We start from the raw sequence: 17,478 nt of genomic DNA on the forward strand, positions 1-17,478 counted from the left end.
CAAAATGCGTTATGTGAGATCGCGTTTTGTTCGGGTTTGCATTCCAGAGATTGATCCATTGCAACCCGTTCTTCTTAAGTTTTGTAAAATTTGAAAATATTTTAAAAAAATGCTGAATCTAAACAAAATTAAAAAATTGATCCATTTTTAGAAAATAAACATTTTTTCAAATTGAACAATTTTAAAATTTTGAATATTTTCAGAATTTGAACATTTTTTGGGATTGAATATTTTTGATTTTTTTTTTCCTAAATTTGATTATTTTTTCAAATTTGAACAATTTTTAGTTTGAACATTTTATATTAAAATATTTGCTAAATTTAAACATTTTTTAAAAAATGCACATTTTTCAAAAAAAACTTATGAAAAAAGCAATAAAATAATAAAAATAATAAAAAAACGTAAAAAACGCGAACTGGAACGACCAGACCGGCCCATACCGCGCCCGCTAGACATGCTCTAAACTCTAAAGTCTGGGCAGCGTGTAGTGGGCCAGTAAATCAGAGGCTTCTCAGCCCACTCTTTTTTTTTTGCTCGGATCCTACGAAGAGGCGAAGAACGAACGAATGAAGAACTTCTCAATTCACAGTCCAGCCGCCGTTGTTGCGGCGGCGAGCCCCGACCTGGCCTGCGCCGAACTGCTAGATTCCTCGAGAGCCGAGGCTTCCCGCTCGATGCAGGCGATGAGCTCCGCCTCTCCCGGAACCCGTTCCTCCTCCTCCGCCCGCCTTCTCAGGTTTTCCTGCTCTTCCCCCTTTTCCGGTACCTGATTCTCTAGGCTTTGCACTTGTTGATGGCTTCGCAGCAAGTAGTGATTCTCGATTTGGAATTATGGACCATTTTATAGGTGCCATTAGTTGCAGATGCAATACTTGATGTTTGCATAATATAGTCGTAGTTCCCTTCTGCACTCTATACGTGCATTTCATACTATTTTCTTTAACATTTTAACTTAGGGTTCAGGGCCATCTCCAGGAAATTTGGGGCCCCAGTGTGAAATATAAGATGTTTAAGCGACACTGGCGCTTAAATTTCTTCTGTGCCTCTTGGCACATGTTGATCAGAAAATTCATCTGAAGCGTGTAAAGTTTGACTATCCATAACTCGCACAGAATCGTACACTGCCGAACCACAAACAGCACAAAATATTTTCCTTCTTCGACAACAAACTTGCAATATTTTATTCAACTGAAACTCAGATGTGTTCGTGATGCGTGGTGATGAAGGGTAAAGGGTAATCAAAGCTAGCAAGGCAATCAGCTGAAAATCTAGGAAGGCACCGTGAAAAAAGGTAGCAAGGTGTTGTAATTCCCACTTCGCTAGTTGATGGCCTCTGGTACACTGTCCGGTGGACTTTGGCTTGGAGACGATCGGGAGATGCATGGTCTGGTCCTGCGGGGAAGGGATTTGGACCCGCCGACCGTGGTATTGTTTTTTTTAGCAAATCGAATTGCGAGCTGTAATGCGCTTGGGCTGACTCGGGGGCCCCAAAAAATTGGGGGCCCTGTGCAGTCACAAAGGTCGCACATGCCTACCGATGGGGCTGTTAGGGTTGTACATCAAAGGGAGACATGTAGGATTGTTTTAGTACTTATTTTAAAACATGACTGCTTGACTAGACACAAATGCTTCAGAGATGCTTATGCAGCTACTGCAAATGTATATAATAATAAATTTTTTTTTTTTTGGAGCAACCGGCAGGAGCACTGCCTTTTCATTAAGCAAGAGGGAAAAACGAACCAAACTGTACAAAGAAGGGCATATTTAGAGGAAGGTGGAATATGCCCCAGAAAACCACCCTAGAAACCGACCAAAAAAAGAGAAAACTAGTCCGGCTCGGCCTGGAAAGCCGGCCCGAAGCCGTTGAAGGCGCGGTCCCGCTGCAGAATGTCTTCCCTAGTGATATCAGCCACCTCGAGGTAGGTGAGGCGACGCGCAGTGAAGATGCGCCTGTTCCGCTCCTTCCAGGCATTCCAAAGAACATAGAGGAAACGGCCGCTGATGCGTTTCTGTTCCTTATTAGTCTTTCCGATGATCATGGCGTCCCACCACTCCGAGATCGAGTGGTAGTGAAGGCGAATGTCAGTACTGTCATCGTTGTCCCAGGACTTTATCTGATTCCAAATGGCCATGGTGAAGGGGCAGTCTTTGCAAAGATGTTCGGCAGTCTCAGGAGCACTAAGGCAAAGAGGGCAAAGAGGGTCATGGGGCCATCCCCTAATGGCGAGCATGTCTGCAGTGAGCAGCCTTCCGTGGAGAGCAAGCCATCCAAAAAGTTTGCATTTCGGCTCGGCGTGGGCCTCCCAGATTTTCTTGGCGATGAATCTGGCATGTCCACCGAAGAACTGAGCATTGTAAGCCGAGCTAGCTGTGTAAGTCCCGTCGTTGGTGAGAGTCCAGGAGATGGAGTCCGCTTGCTCAGGGACGAGGGTGACTGTGTGGATGATGTCCCAAAGCTCCAAATACTGTGCCAGCTGGGTAGGTGTGCTAATGGAGGCGACGGAGCGGATCCAGTTGTAGTCGCTAAGCTCTTTGGCAACCGAGCGGTTTTTCCGGGAGGCAATCTTGAAGAGGTCAGGCGCCCAAATAGATAGGGGACCCCGCCCGCACCAGTTGTCATGCCAGAAGGATGTCATCTTCCCGTTGCCGACGGTGATCTTGGTGGAAGCCCTGAAAAGCGCCATGTCGGCAGCGTCACAGGGAAGCTTCGGCCCAGCCACGCGTGCGCTCAGGGTCGGTCCATTGCAGCCAAGGCCAGCGCAGCCTCAGAGCGCGTCCAGAACGCTCAATGTCTGGCATACCAAGGCCTCCAAGGGTCTTTGGTCTGCACACCGTTTTCCAATTAACAAGGGCTTTCCCTTGGGCCGCGTGCTCACCCTCCTCCCCCGCCCAAACGAAGGTCCTTGCAATCTTGTTGATCCTGTCTCGAGCCCATTTAGGCAGCGGAATGACCGTGGCGTGGTAGATACCGGTAGCCATGAGCACCGATTTGGCGAGGATGACCCTACCAGATAATAATAAATTATCTAAGCTGTTGGTGTATATAGTGCTATGCAAATATATAGTTGTAGGAGGACTAAGATGTAAAAAGTAGCAAAGATAAGTAAAGTAACAGAGAGAAAGCGATGGATAAGGATCCATCCAGAATTTTCCCCAAGCTCGCTATCCATGGCTGTCCCTCTCCTCAAATCCTAACACTAAAAATCCAATTCAAACAATATGGTATCAGAGCAGTAAGATCTGGTGCGATCTCGCTGCAATCCAGCTCCTGGTGGTGCCGTGTCGCCGCGATTTGGTGGAGCAACGGTGCTGTGTCGCCGTGATTTGCGGGCGGAGGTGCGTGAGCTGCCGCACAGAGCGTCGCCTCCGGCAAGCTGCGTCGAGGAGCGTGGTGGCCAAGTACTGTCGAAGCTGCCCTGTTGTCTGTACTGCTGGTGAGCTGCACACACCACGCCCAAGTGCAGTGGTGCACGCCACTGCACGGACCAAGCTGAGCTCTCTTGATCTGCATCTTGTTTGCATTTTGATTGCACCATTGTTCTTGTTTGCTTGCTGATTGAAGCCAAACGATAGAAGATACTGCTGCAGAATTGTGTGTCAGTTTGGGATTCTTTGGCTGCCTCAAGTCTGTTGCTTGTGTGCCTGTACGGTGCATCCTAGAGTCATTCCTTTGCCAGATTCTTAGATTGAGAAACAATGGGGGATCACAACAAACAAAAGCCAGCGGAATCTAGTGCTGACAAGCTATACGAGATGTTCAGCAAGATGTTTGAACAGCAACAGCTGAATACAATCCCTGCAATTTTCAGGTATGCACTTGAACCTAATCCGGTGAAATTGTCCGGACCAGGCAACTACATTAGTTGGGCTCGTCATGCCCAATTGATTTTGAGCTCTCATGGATATATTGATCTGCTACTTCCTAATGAAGAAGTAGATATACAGAGTGATGTCAGTGCTAAACAAGTCAATGACAAAGTACTAGTGTGGATGTTGGGAAGCATGGAACCAACAGTCCGAGAACAAGTTGAAACTATGGCCAGTGTCTCAGAAGTTTGGACTGCTCTAGAGAGGCAGTTTGCAGGGAAGTCAAACAAGATGCAGGCTACTCGTGTCATGCACGAGTTAACTCACCTAAAGCAAGACTCAAAATCTATAACCGAGTATGCCGGTGAGATGAAAAAATTATACAGAGATTTGCATTACTATCATCCATTTGAACCTGTTGACAAGAGGGACTTGGCTATTCATCACAAATGGTTTGAGTCTTTTGTGAGCAAGATTTTTTTAGATGGTCTGGACCAGAAATTTAACCTTCGCCGTCAATTAATTTTCTCGAAACCAGAATGGCCCAGCCTAGAAGACGTTGTGTCTAATGTCATGGAGGAGGAAACACGACTTGCTGATGGTAATGAGGATACTCAGAACGTTTTAGATGCTCGTGCAGCCATGCTACAATCAATGCGTACCCCTAGAAAAAGGGTGAGTGCAGATAATAACAGATGGTTCTGTGACTACTGCAAGAAAACAGGGCATATCAAAGACAATTGCTACAAGCTGCATGGTTTTCCACCTGGATGGCAAAAAGGGAGATCTCAGCAAGGGGGAGCTGTAGGTGGTAAGTGGAAACATGCTAATCATGCTGCAAGTACAGGAGAGGTACCAGTGGTAGATCTTCAAGCACTCGAGGAGTTTAAATCCAAGCTCAAAATCTCAGAAGGCTCATCTTCCTCCCAAGGTTCCTCTAAAGCTGATTCCAGTTTCTTTGTCACTTCCCAAGGTATGGAATCTCAGGCTCACACTTGCACAACCCAGTCTAGACCTTGGATTATTGATACCGGAGCTACTAACCACATGACCGGAGCCTCACATTTATTTTCTTCCTACAAATCATGTCCGGGTAAGGACAAAGTGCGTGTAGCTGATGGATCCACATCATCTATCATAGGGCGTGGATCCCTCTGGTGCACTAAGACATTGTTGTTGTCACCAGTCCTACATGTTCCAAATTTCCCTGTTAATCTTCTATCAGTTAGCTCTACTACAAAGTCTCTTAATTGTATAGCTTGGTTTGATCCCACCTGTTGTGCTTTTCAGGAGTTGGGGACAGGGAGACTACTTGGGACTGGGACCATGCGTGATGGTCTCTACTATCTTGATCAAGGTAGTGATGAAGTTGCCCTTGCAACCTGCATGTCTCCTAGTCAAGAATTATTTCTCTACCACTGCAGGCTTGGACACCTCTCTTTTACCGCCTTATCTCGTATTTATCCTTCTTTATTTAGCTCGTGCCACATGGAATCTCTAGTATGTGATGCTTGTGAGTTGGCTAAACATACAAGGGGTACCTATCCTAGTAGGGCATTAAGAAGCAACAAACCATTTGATGTTATCCACTCTGATGTTTGGGGACCCTGCGAGGTTCACTCTGTTTCTGGACATAGGTGGTTTGTAACCTTTATCGACTGTTTTAGCCGTTATACTTGGCTTTATCTACTGAAAAATAAAAGTGACGTGTTTTCAGTTTTCAAAGATTTATTTTCTCTTATTAGAAACCAGTTTGGAACAACTATAAAGATTTTACGTTCTGACAACGGTACTGAATATATTAACCATGAGTTCAGGGATTTCCTTGCATTAAATGGCATTGAACACCAGACAACATGTGTTAACACCCCTGAACAGAATGGTGTTGCAGAACGTAAAAATCGTCATTTACTTGAAGTTGCTCGTTCACTTATGTTTACCATGAATGTTCCTAAGTTTCTTTGGGGAGAGGCAATCAAAACTGCAACATACTTGATAAATCGCATGCCTCTCCGTGTTCTTGATTATAAGACTCCTGCCGAGTGTCTCTTGAAAACAAATGATTTTGTGGTTCCACCCAAGGTCTTTGGTTGTGTTTGCTTTGTTCACGATTATAGAAATTCCGTTGGGAAACTAGATCCTCGTGCCATAAAGTGTGTTTTTATGGGATATTCTCCTTCTCAAAAGGGTTATAGATGTTGGTGTCCCTCTGAGCGTCGTTTCTTTGTGAGTATGGATGTAACATTTCGTGAACATGAATCTTATTATGGCCCAGCCAATGAAATTGGAATTACTCTTTCTCCACCTGAAGTGCAACAAGAGGGGGAGAGTAATGGAGGCACTCTCGTGGGCTCTATTCTTGTTCCTACTTCAGGTATGCCATCAATTGACAATAATAATCGTAGTCAGGGGGAGGATACAAATAATGAGAGTGGTGGTAATGATAGTAATTCGAGTCTAGAGGACATGCAAGATGCAACAGAAAACTCGTCACCGTCTTATCAAGATGGAGATACTCCTATGCATGAGGACCCAGGTACCAACTCACTCTCCTTTAGTCCAGTTACTCCTAGCTCAATAGGTCAAGATGATAACCGGCTAGCTACTCCCAATCCTCAAAATGATCTACCTATTGCTCTCAGAAAACCTACTAGATCTCTAAATGCCCCTCGATACCTCAAAGACTACATTGGATATAAACATGACATTGCCCATTTCATGTCATATAACCATTGTAGTCCATCATTCAAAAGCTTTATTGTCTCTCTTGATTCTATATCCATACCTACTAACTGGAAAGCAGCTAAAGAGGATCCAAAGTGGAAGGAGGCTATGCTTGAAGAGATGAGAGCCCTGGAAAAGAACAAAACTTGGGAGCTTGTTGATCTACCACTAGGTAAGCAGCCTGTAGGCTGTAAGTGGATTTTTACTGTTAAACATACACCAGATGGTAAAGTGGACAGATACAAAGCTCGTCTTGTGGCAAAGGGATACACACAGACATATGGAATTGATTATGATGAAACTTTTGCTCCGGTGGCTAAAATGAATTCAGTAAGAACACTCATTTCTTGTGCAGTTAACTTTGATTGGAATATTTACCAGATGGATATAAAAAATGCATTTCTCCATGGTGATCTTCAAGAAGAAGTTTATATGCATGTACCCCCAGGATTTGAGACAAACCAAACCATCGGAAAAGTGCTACGCTTGCATCGTTCCTTGTATGGACTAAAACAATCACCTCGAGCTTGGTTTGATAGGTTTCGACAGGCCGTACTGAAAAAAGGCTATTGTCAAAGCAATGCTGACCACACTTTATTTTACAAGCGTAGTGTGGGTAAGATTACTATACTCATAGTGTATGTGGATGACATTGTTATTACTGGGGATGATCATGAGGAAATTTCACACTTGAAGAAACATCTTGCGCAAGAATTTGAAGTTAAAGATCTAGGACATTTGAGGTACTTTCTCGGGATAGAGGTATCAAGAGGACCTAAAGGTATATTCATTTCACAAAGAAAGTATGTCCTAGATTTACTTCGTGAGGCTAGTATGCTTGGATGTCGACCTGCTAGCACTCCAATTGAGCAAAACCATCGCTTGATGGCTAGCTCAGGGAGACCAGTGGATCGTGAGTGCTATCAACGGATCGTTGGTAAGCTTATATATCTTTCACATACTCGACCCGATATTGCATTTGCTGTGAGTATAGTTAGTCAATTTATGCATGATCCAAGATCTTCTCATATGGACGCTGTGACTCGGATCTTGCGCTATTTAAAGGGTTGCCCTGCAAAAGGTTTGTTGTACACTCGCCAAAGTAGCCTTCAAGTTGAATGCTACACAGATGCTGATTGGGCAGGCTCATTAGATGATCGACGGTCGACATCAGGGTATTGTACATTTGTTGGAGGAAACATAGTATCATGGCGCAGCAAGAAACAAACTGTTGTAGCTAGATCTACTGCCGAGGCTGAATTTCGAGCCATGGCACATGGTCTATGTGAGGTGTTGTGGCTTAGGATTCTCCTCACAGAGCTTGGACTATTCCAGGGCACTCCACTGATGTTGTATTGTGATAACAAGGCGGCTATAGATATTGCAAATAACCCCGTACAACACGATCGAACGAAGCATGTGGAAATTGATCGACATTTCATCAAAGAGAAACTAGATAAAGGCATAATTTGCATGCCATATGTGAGTTCGACTAGCCAAATCGCCGATGTTTTTACGAAAGGGCTACCTGAGAAATCTTTTTCTATTTTCTGTAGCAAGATGGGTCTTTATGATGTATTTTCCCCATCTTGAGGGGGAGTGTTGGTGTATATAGTGCTATGCAAATATATAGTTGTAGGAGGACTAAGATGTAAAAAGTAGCAAAGATAAGTAAAGTAACAGAGAGAAAGCGATGGATAAGGATCCATCCAGAATTTTCCCCAAGCTCGCTATCCATGGCTGTCCCTCTCCTCAAATCCTAACACTAAAAATCCAATTCAAACAATATAAGCACCAATAAAGAGGAATTGCACTGGAGTAAACGAAATGTAGGCAAGTGCTTAATATGTGATTGTCTTCTCTCTGTTTAAGCACTCACAGATAAGCACTTTGCATTGTACGTACCCCTAGATCGTTGCCATTTACTTGTGTTGCATTCCATTGCTTAAGGAGTTAAAAACTCTGCCCGAAAATTATGCAGCACTTCTAAATTATGCAGTACTTGACCTAGTTCTTGAATTAAATTGTTTGACGCAGACAGGTTTACTATAGATTGGGGTGCTTTAGTTGGACCTTTCAGTGTTGAAACACTTCAGGGAACTCGTATGTGGAAGAAAGCAGCACAGGTCGACAGGGGCAGATACAAGGGGTGGGGAGGGACCCCAGTAGATATTGCTGCATTCTCTTTTGAGGGAATAGATATTGCTGGTTAATAGTACTAGTATTGCAGGTTATGTAGTTCAAATTAGTGATCGGCTCATTAGCATCCTAATCCCAAAGAAAACTACCAATACGTGACTCATAACCCACAAAGCCAACATCCACATGCCACAATACAACCAGCCCAATCCAGACATCCAGTCACCTAGACACCTAGTCAGGTTGATGTGCGGCACTGAAAAAACAAGGTCCACGTTAGTCCAGAGAGAGATTAACTATTTTCTTTGAGCTACTGGTGCCGCTCATGGTACTCAAGATAGCGATCTGTTGAACCATATATTGTTGTCGATGTTGCTCACTATGGTAGCCACAGCGTCTCAGCTAGGCACGACCTGCCGCCACTTTGGCCAGCCTAATCAACTGATCAAGGATTCAAGTATACTAGTAGCTATGTGTTTGATCAATTGTAAATTACTGGCTAGAGGAAAGAAATTACTTGATCACTGATCAATCTAGTTTATTTATTTGTATGGTCTGATCCATGTCATTATTATTTGGTTTGTTTTTTCTAGATTAATATGCCTCTTTTCAGCTATTCCTTTTGCTAAACAAAAAAAAAATATATCAACTTTGTCATCTTTCAAGAGTGAAGAAAAGACATCAATGATACATAATCAGTTGGTTTATGAGTTTGATAGTCGTAGATCTACAGTTAATTAAAAGAGATGTCCATTTCTTTGTATTGCTATATGCAATGTATTCCGCAATTTTTTTTATCTTGAGCTATCATTGTCTTCTTCGCCCCCCTCTGGTGAAAATCTTTGGTCCGCCCCTGCAGGTCGAAGCATTGGCAGTTTTGAAGAGGTCTGTGGCGATTATACACCACGCTTGGGTCAAGAGTTTTCCTCTGATCATGAGGCATACGAGTTTTATCGGTATTATGCTTCGAAGCTGGGATTCAGTATCCGGAGAGAATATGCAAACATAAGCAAGAAAACTGGTGAGATATCCTCGAGAAAATTTGCTTGTTCAAGGGAAGGGTTTAAAGCCCTAGATAAAAGAACCAACTACACGAGATCTCCACAGCCCGATACAAGAACAGGATGTCATGCTAGTTTGGTTCTTAGGCGCAAAAATGAAAATGCGAAGTATAAAGTATATGCTTTCGAGCCTCAGCATAATCATCCTTTATTCATTCCGTCATGTGCTAATCCTTCGCAAAGAAAGTTAAGTGATGTTGAACCTTTGGAAGCTGGTAACTATGTTAATGCTAGAATTACCAGTGAAACAGAAGGCAGAAATTGTACTCTTGCTGAGAATGTTGTTGATTCCAGAAAAAAAATTCAAAACCCGTTACACATTAGGCGGCAAAGTGAAATCAGGTATGGGGAAGCTGGTGCTCTGTTGAACTTCCTCCAAGACCAATCTCTGTCAGATCCTTCATTTTATCATGCTGTACAGCTGGATGCTGAAGATAAAGTTGCGAACATTTTCTGGGCAGATGGGAAGATGGTTACTGACTCTCGTCAATTTGGTGATGTTGTCTCCTTTGAAATCGTCTCCAGAAACAACTCTAGCCTTCGACCATTTGCCTCTTTTGTTGGGTTTAATAATTATGGGGAGACTGTATTGCTTGGGATGGCACTTATGTATGATGCTACTGGTGAATCTTTCCAGTGGCTATTGGAGACTTTTATGCGTGCAATGTCTGGAGGAGTACCTAGAACTTTTTTTTCACATCAAGATGCAGTTTTAGCAAAGGCTATCTCATTTGTGATGCCTGAGACACGCCATGCTATCTGCACAGGGCACCTAAAACAGGCTGCAAAAAGAAGCTAAGCCACCTCATCAGAGGGGACTGCAATTTCATGAAGGAATTCAAAGCGTGCATCAACGATTATGAGGAGGAAATTGAGTTTTTTGCTTCTTGGGAAGCTATGATTAGTAAGTATAACCTTCATGATAATGTGTGGTTACAAAAGGTATTTGAAGAAAAAGAGAAGTGGGCTAGACCATACATGAAGCAGACATTTTCAGCTGGAATGAAGAACACTCAATTGAATGAACGCCTGCATTCGGATGTTCTGGATTATCTAAGATCTGATGTAGACATAATTTTTTTCTTGAAGCGTCTTCAAAAAGTGATCAATGACATCCGATACAGAGAATTAGAGGTTGAATTTAGTTCGAGACTCAAGTTGCCAGGCTTCAAGATTAGAGCTCCTATTCTTAGACAGGCTTCTGAGGCCTACACAGATATGATATTTCAGCTTTTCCAAGAAGAATACGAAGAGTTCCAATCAGCTTACATTGTGAATCGTGATGAAAGTGGACCATGCCGTGAGTATATTGTTGCAATTATTGAGAAGGAAAGGCGATACAAAGTTTGTGGGAACCCTTCTGAGCAGTCTGTTTCATGCTCATGTAGGAAGTTTGAGACACTTGGTTTCCTGTGTAGCCATGCTTTGAAAATTCTAGATACCATGGATATTAAGTATCTGCCAGATTGTTACCTCTTGAAACGTTGGACCAAACATGGCAGGTGTTTGACTGCACCGCATGTTGAAGGTCGTAAGGTTCAGGCAGATACCACATCAGAATTTTCTAGCCGCTACCAATACTTGTGCCCAGTATTTGTTGAGCTTGTTGCTCGAGCGTCAGAATGTGAGGAATCCTACAGAGTGCTAGACCAATGTTCAGTAGAACTCCGGAAGAAAGTTGAAGAAATCTTGCAAAAACAAACCAGCATTGATGCATCTGCCCCCCAGCCTGATGTTGAGGATATCCAGATATCCTTAAACACCACTGACAATGAGTCAGAAAGAGCAGTGGACTATTCTAGCAGCACAAGGGCAAAGAGACCAAAGAAGAAAGGTCATAAAGGGATGTGCCCACCAAGTCGTTGCATTGGGAAAGGCTTGCAGAAGAAGAAAAAGGTGCAGCCTGAAGAACCTGCAACACAGCATACTGTGTGGGATGCTCCGACTCGACCTGGAAATGTTTTCCTTCAGGTAATTTCAGCATTTTCTTTCGCTATGGTAGTGTATTTGTATTCTGCATCCCTTATAGAGTTGCAGCGCGACTTTAATCATATACTCGTTTTATTCTAGACAAATAGAATAATGGTGCTCCTGTTTCTAAAAACTGAATTGGACAAATTCTAAAGCAGTACTTCTAGGAATGTAGTTGGTAGAGACTCGGGGTCTACCAGGCCGGGGACGTAGGTTGTAGCCGGCTCCCGCGGATCGGTGGACCGAAACGGAGGAGGCAGAGGTCGTGGAAGCGCTCCCACGGAGGCATCCCGCCCTCGTCCTGCTCGAGGGCGTAGTACCACGTCTGTGCGGCGCCGCGGAGGTGGTAGGAGGCGATCCAGGTGCGGTCGGACGTCAGTGTCCGCTGGCCTCGGAAAAACTGGTCGCACTGGTTTAGCCAGTTTAGGGGGTCGACGGTGCCGTCGTATGTGGCGGACTCCAGTTTGGAGAAACGAGGCGGCTGTGCAGCGGGCGGCCCGGCGGTGTAGTGCTGCATCAGGGACCCCGCCGCGTAGGGGTTGGCGTAGCCGGTGAATCCCCCAAGGGCAGTCGTCGATGGTGACGCCGGCGGCTGCAGCACCGTGGGTTGGGCGAGCGCCGTGGTGAAGACGGGCGCGTCGAGCCACGCCGGGCGCTGCGACGGCAAGGGTGGGAACCGAATTTGAGTTATCGGCACCCCTGCGGGTAGCCGGTGGAGGCCGGCGGTGGTGCCGGGAGGGTGGCAGCGGGCGCAATGGCGGCGGCCGATGGTTGCGGTGGCCCTGGAGGTACGTCCGCAGGTTGGCGACCGCCATGGTGAGGTCGCGGACGGCTGCAGACAACTCCGCCGGGGAGAGGACGGGAGGCGGCTCGGCGCTCGGCGGCACGTGCGCGGCGGTGTTGGAGGCCGGTGGCGTCTCGGAGGTGGCCGCGATGGTGGCGGCGGGTTGGCCCGAAGACATGATCGCAACCGAGGAATCTGATACCGAATTGGTAGAGACTCGGGGTCTACCAGGCCGGGGACGTAGGTTGTAGGGGTGGAAGTGCACGGATCGCGGGGGAGGAAGGCGGCGCCGGCAGCCAGCCGCCGTCGTGAGGGAGAGGGAGGAAGGCGCACGGAGGAGAGGTGGCGGCTAGGGTTTGGAACGCCAACTCCTCATGGAGTTGGCAATAATAGATTGATTATTGCTTGTCCTTTCACGTAGCTATTACAGGGATATATATAGGCTAATGACCTAAAGATAAATGGGCTAAGCCCCTAATTTAGGCCCACTAATGGGCTTCTTCCTGCTATAAGATAAACCGGTCATAACAGTAGTAGTAGGTTCAAATCAGACTCTTAATTATCTTAAATTTACTATTAAAAAAATGTGTGTCGATATGTGTATCTATCAGTAATGATTTAAATGTGCTATCCAGAACCTTTCACTTCAGAATGTTTCCAGTGTCATTCAGGAACTCTTATGCTGAATTGGGGCATAGTATCCATAGTAATAATCTTCATCTGCTACAACTCAAAAAAAAAAAAATCTTCATCTGCTTCTGCTGACCTATGTGTGTGGTCATTTTGTCACCAGATATTTAGTTTACTTTAATTCTTCATTTCTCCTCTGTTCAGGGGATTGACCTTTCGCAGCCATTTCCAATGGGGCAAATGAATTATGAAGGAAATCAAGAGTACGGCCAATTTGCATCTCATTCTTTTTGTGAAAAAGAAAATGTGCATCTTACGGTCTTACCTAAGTACTTGAAAAAATTTACTCACCTGCCATTGCCTTTTCAGGAACTAAGGTTTGTTCCATATCATACTCTGCCATCAGGTAACAACCAACATAATCAGCAGGTACACTATGATGAAGTTTTGCAGGTGCTTCTATACTTACTTTCTAGTTTTAAGTGAAGACACGCTATCATTAATCTTGGGCCCTATCACTTCTTTCTTGGCCGGGGTTTCAGTAATTTGCTTTCCATATTTTCAGGCCTGTAAAAATCAGTAGCTTTGTCTCAAGTGAGAGGGACCGAGGACATGATATCCATTTGTCTGGATACATCTGACATCATATGTTCAACCCAAGCAGCACACGCGATGCAACGAACTGAGATAGCTCTTGTTCACAAGTCTCAGACAGAGCAGATTACTCAACTCCATATGCAATTTTTGTGTCAACAACTGGAGAACTTGAAGGCTACCGACTGACACTCGCCTTTGCAAAAGTCCATCGCCACTGCATGTCCATTGAACGCCACTCCCTTTCCCAGTGATGCAAGGGATTGCACACTGCAATGGATTGTGGTACTAGCTTTTTTGCAGCTTATTGGCGGAACCAGATGGGTAGGCTCTTGTGTGACATACTGGCATGGCTCCTAGTAATAGTTATAGCCTGTACATAACGAGTCAGTGCAAATTTGTGTGTGAATGTGTTGACAAGTCTCGACAGAGCTGATTACAATGCTATCGACTGACATTCACCTTGCCAAGCCCATCCTCACAGTACATTTGGAAAGAAGTCCATTCTCAGTAATGTGAACGCTTGCATGCTGCAATGAACTGTGGTGTACCTTCCTTTCAGCTGAAGCAGAATTGGATGGGTAGACTCTTGCGTAGAATGCACATAACCATGTAGTGCAAGTTTGTGCATCTCAGATTGTCTTAACACACGTATTTGTAGGTATGATGATACAATCATCTATCTTGACCATGCAGGTGTTGTATTGCACTATGATCATTGCTATGAACTATGAATTCTTGGGCATGTATCTCCTCAGCTTGAATGGTCCACGCCATGAGATGTAGTACAAGAGCGGTATCTTGAGAAAAAAAATCAAAGTATCTTGAAACGATTGTCGTGCAAAATGGTTTCCTGTACTGCAGTCATGTACACCCCGAATTTAACATGTACTGAAATTGCAGCACGTACAGCTCAAATTTAACATGTACTGAAATAGTAGATCTCTTTGTTAAGTGCGAAGAAATAGTAGATCTCTTTGTTAAGTGCGAAGAAGCTGCAACTGCAGATTCTGTCTGTCAGTCTTGAGCTTTGCAGTTTCTTAAAAAAATGAAACTTAAATACTGGATCTGAAGGCCACACAAAATCAGATGAAAACATGAAACTGGCAAACATTCAAAGCTGAATCTGAATCCAATCGGATGGAGCGAACAGGAACTGGTATGGAATCATAAGGACGAACAGGAATTGTAGACAACATGACACACAGTACAATAATTGGAAAGAAGATTTCAGATAACATCATATTTGTTCAAAGATAAAGTCATTACAGCATCACAGGATAACGAGTAGGTTACCCATCTAACAGATCAGAGAACACAACGCCTAGCCCTAGGAACCAAACGGAACAGACACGGGACGAGCACAGGAACAGACACACGAATCCTAAAAGGCAGAAGAAGCAGCAGCAGCTCCAGTGAGGAGGAGGCGTCTAAGCCCTCTCGCCCCTGATGCGGCGCGCGAGCTGGATGTCCTTGGGCATGATGGTGACGCGCTTGGCGTGGATGGCGCAGAGGTTGGTGTCCTCGAAGAGGCCGACGAGGTAGGCCTCGGCGGCCTCCTGCAGCGCGGAGACGGCGGAGCTCTGGAAGCGGAGGTCGGTCTTGAAGTCCTGCGCGATCTCCCTGACGAGGCGCTGGAAGGGGAGCTTGCGGATGAGCAGCTCGGTGCTCTTCTGGTACTTGCGGATCTCGCGGAGCGCGACGGTGCCGGGCCTGAAGCGGTGCGGCTTCTTGACGCCGCCGGTGGCCGGGGCGGACTTGCGCGCCGCCTTGGTCGCCAGCTGCTTGCGCGGCGCCTTGCCACCGGTGGACTTGCGGGCGGTCTGCTTGGTGCGGGCCATTGCTGCTTGGAGGATTTGGGAATGGAGAGGCTTGATTTGAGTGTGGTCTGGGACGGTGGGTTTGGGTGGGTATTTGTAGTGTGGAGTGGGGGAGGCGGCCAGGCGGGAGCGGGGAAATTTTGGGGGCGAGCGCGGGGGACGGAGGTGTTGGATGGAGGTGAACGGTGGAGATGGGATGAGGTTGGGAGGGCGATCCGCGGGGTGGAGGCTGCTCGGTTTCTATTGGCTGCAGTGGTACTGGAGAGGATCGGCGGTCCCATCTGTCAGCCTGCAGTATGCGGTTTTCGCTCCATTTGCTTGCCGCTACATTTTGATTTCCGGTGGCGGGCCATGCCGGGAAAGTGGAAATGGAAATCTGAGATTACGCGCTTAGAGTCAGGGGCGCGACGTATTTCGGACGCGCAAAAGTGGTCGCGAGCGTCCGTTTGTGTTTTCGCGGACATATTTTGTCCGCGCGTCTGGGTGTGCTCCCACCGGAATGACCCATTTTTTTGAATTGCAACATAGTTAAAAACATTCAAAGTAGTACATAAAAATGCATAAAAACTATACAAAGTAAATCTATAGGTCTAGATTACTTGCTTCCTGACGGGCCGGCACCGTCGTTGCGGCGACGGGCCTGCTTCTTCGCCGCCTCCCGCGCGGCCGCTATGGCTCGGTGTGCCGCTGCGTCCTGGCTCAGTGCCTGCTCCAGCCTCGCGTTGGCGGCGTCGTCCTTGAGCGTCTCGAAAGACTCGACGATGGCCCTCTGCTCCGACGCCCTCTCCCCCGGCGACGGCACATCAGGGTCATCGAAGGATCAAGATATCTCCGAGTCGGAGTCCTCTGCTGCAGCGGCGGCCGCCAGCCTGCGCTGTTCCAGCTCGGCGTCCAACGCCGTGTGGCCCGCGAGCTCCTCCTGTGCTTCCTTCTCCGCTTCGGCCCGGGGCTGCGGCGTCCACGGCCGGGTGGAGGAGGTCGGTGCTCGTCTTCGAGTCGAACTCCTCGGAGGAGCTCGAGGCCGGAGGAGGTGGAGTAGGAGGTGAAGGTGGAGGTGGAGGCGCGGCAGCATGGCCGCGTCCGGCGCTGCTCATGGTGGATCTGCTGGAGGCTAAGAGGAAGCGGCGCTACGCCAGCGGCGGCTAGGGTTTAGTGGGGAGGAGATGAGATGCTCGCGCCCCTGTATATATAGGTCGGAGGCAGGGCGACGGCCGCGCCATGCGTGGCATCGCCATTACTACGTGCGCAGAGGTAGGCGATGGCTGCGCGCCACGCGAGGCATCGCCATTTACGCGGCCGCAGACTGCCAAAGCGACGCCTCGCCGCGATGCGGCGGAGAAGACGCATCAACGCTGCGTCACTGCCAGGCGGGCCCGACGAAACGTCCGCCAGACGCGAGCGGACACTTTCTGCGTCCGCCGAGCGTCCGTCAGAGACGCATCCCAGACACATATTTGGGCCAGGTTTGCGTCTCCGCGGATGGCCCGGTCACTTTGCGTCGCTCCGCTGGAGGTGGTGCCAAACGCATTTCCGGTCACGGCGGACGAAAACGGTCGCTGAGCGACCGTTTGCGTCGCGCCCCTGGAGATGCCCTTAGGTCACACAACAAAAGTGAACCGGGAGCTCATTTCCACCCTTTCTTTCTCTCTCCTTGCTACAGTTCTTTTGAGAGTCGCCATCCTCTGCCGAGCTCTCCTCCGACTCAAATCCGGCGGCGCAGCCGCTCGGACGAGAGAAGGTTGGATGGCTTGGCCTGTAAAGAGTAGCAGTAGGTGTCTTGGTTGTATGCCAGTAGTTGGCTTTATGCCGGTAGCTTGGAGCGTTGTTTCAGAACGTGGCGGCCAGATCTAGAGTTCACTAGGTTTCTTTCTTCTTGCCTTCGTGCTTCTCTGATCGGAGTTGGAGGTGGAGGAGAGAGGTGTCGTTCCTTTCAATAAGGCTGTGGTCA

General features: G+C 46.8%; 2 protein-coding genes across 2 annotated transcripts; one reads left to right on the top strand and one right to left on the bottom strand.

Annotated features, from left to right (window-relative positions):
* Window positions 1–3,490: 3,490 nt before the first annotated feature.
* Window positions 3,491–5,840, top strand: LOC124692355. The gene is made up of 2 exons (XM_047225708.1): window positions 3,491–4,780; window positions 5,098–5,840. Exons 1-2 carry the CDS (start codon window positions 3,697–3,699, stop codon window positions 5,139–5,141), a joined length of 1,128 nt encoding a protein of 375 aa, XP_047081664.1. The 5' UTR covers window positions 3,491–3,696; the 3' UTR covers window positions 5,142–5,840.
* A 9,300-nt stretch (window positions 5,841–15,140) lies between these two features.
* Window positions 15,141–15,560, bottom strand: LOC124692356 (histone H3.2). The gene has a single exon (XM_047225709.1). It carries the CDS (start codon window positions 15,549–15,551, stop codon window positions 15,141–15,143), a length of 411 nt encoding a protein of 136 aa, XP_047081665.1. The 5' UTR covers window positions 15,552–15,560.
* Between the last annotated feature and the right edge of the window lie 1,918 nt (window positions 15,561–17,478).

Source organism: Lolium rigidum, chromosome 2 (genome assembly GCF_022539505.1).
Source record: "Lolium rigidum isolate FL_2022 chromosome 2, APGP_CSIRO_Lrig_0.1, whole genome shotgun sequence".
Taxonomy (NCBI): domain Eukaryota; kingdom Viridiplantae; phylum Streptophyta; class Magnoliopsida; order Poales; family Poaceae; genus Lolium; species Lolium rigidum.

Coding starts and splice junctions, on each gene's coding strand:
- LOC124692355 (XM_047225708.1), top strand. CDS start 3,697: ATGGGGGATCACAACAAACAAAAGCCAGCGGAATCTAGTGCTGACAAG. Junction 4,781..5,097: donor TTTCTTTGTCACTTCCCAAG/GTATGGAATCTC, acceptor TGTGCTTTTCAG/GAGTTGGGGACAGGGAGACT.
- LOC124692356 (XM_047225709.1), bottom strand. CDS start 15,551: ATGGCCCGCACCAAGCAGACCGCCCGCAAGTCCACCGGTGGCAAGGCG.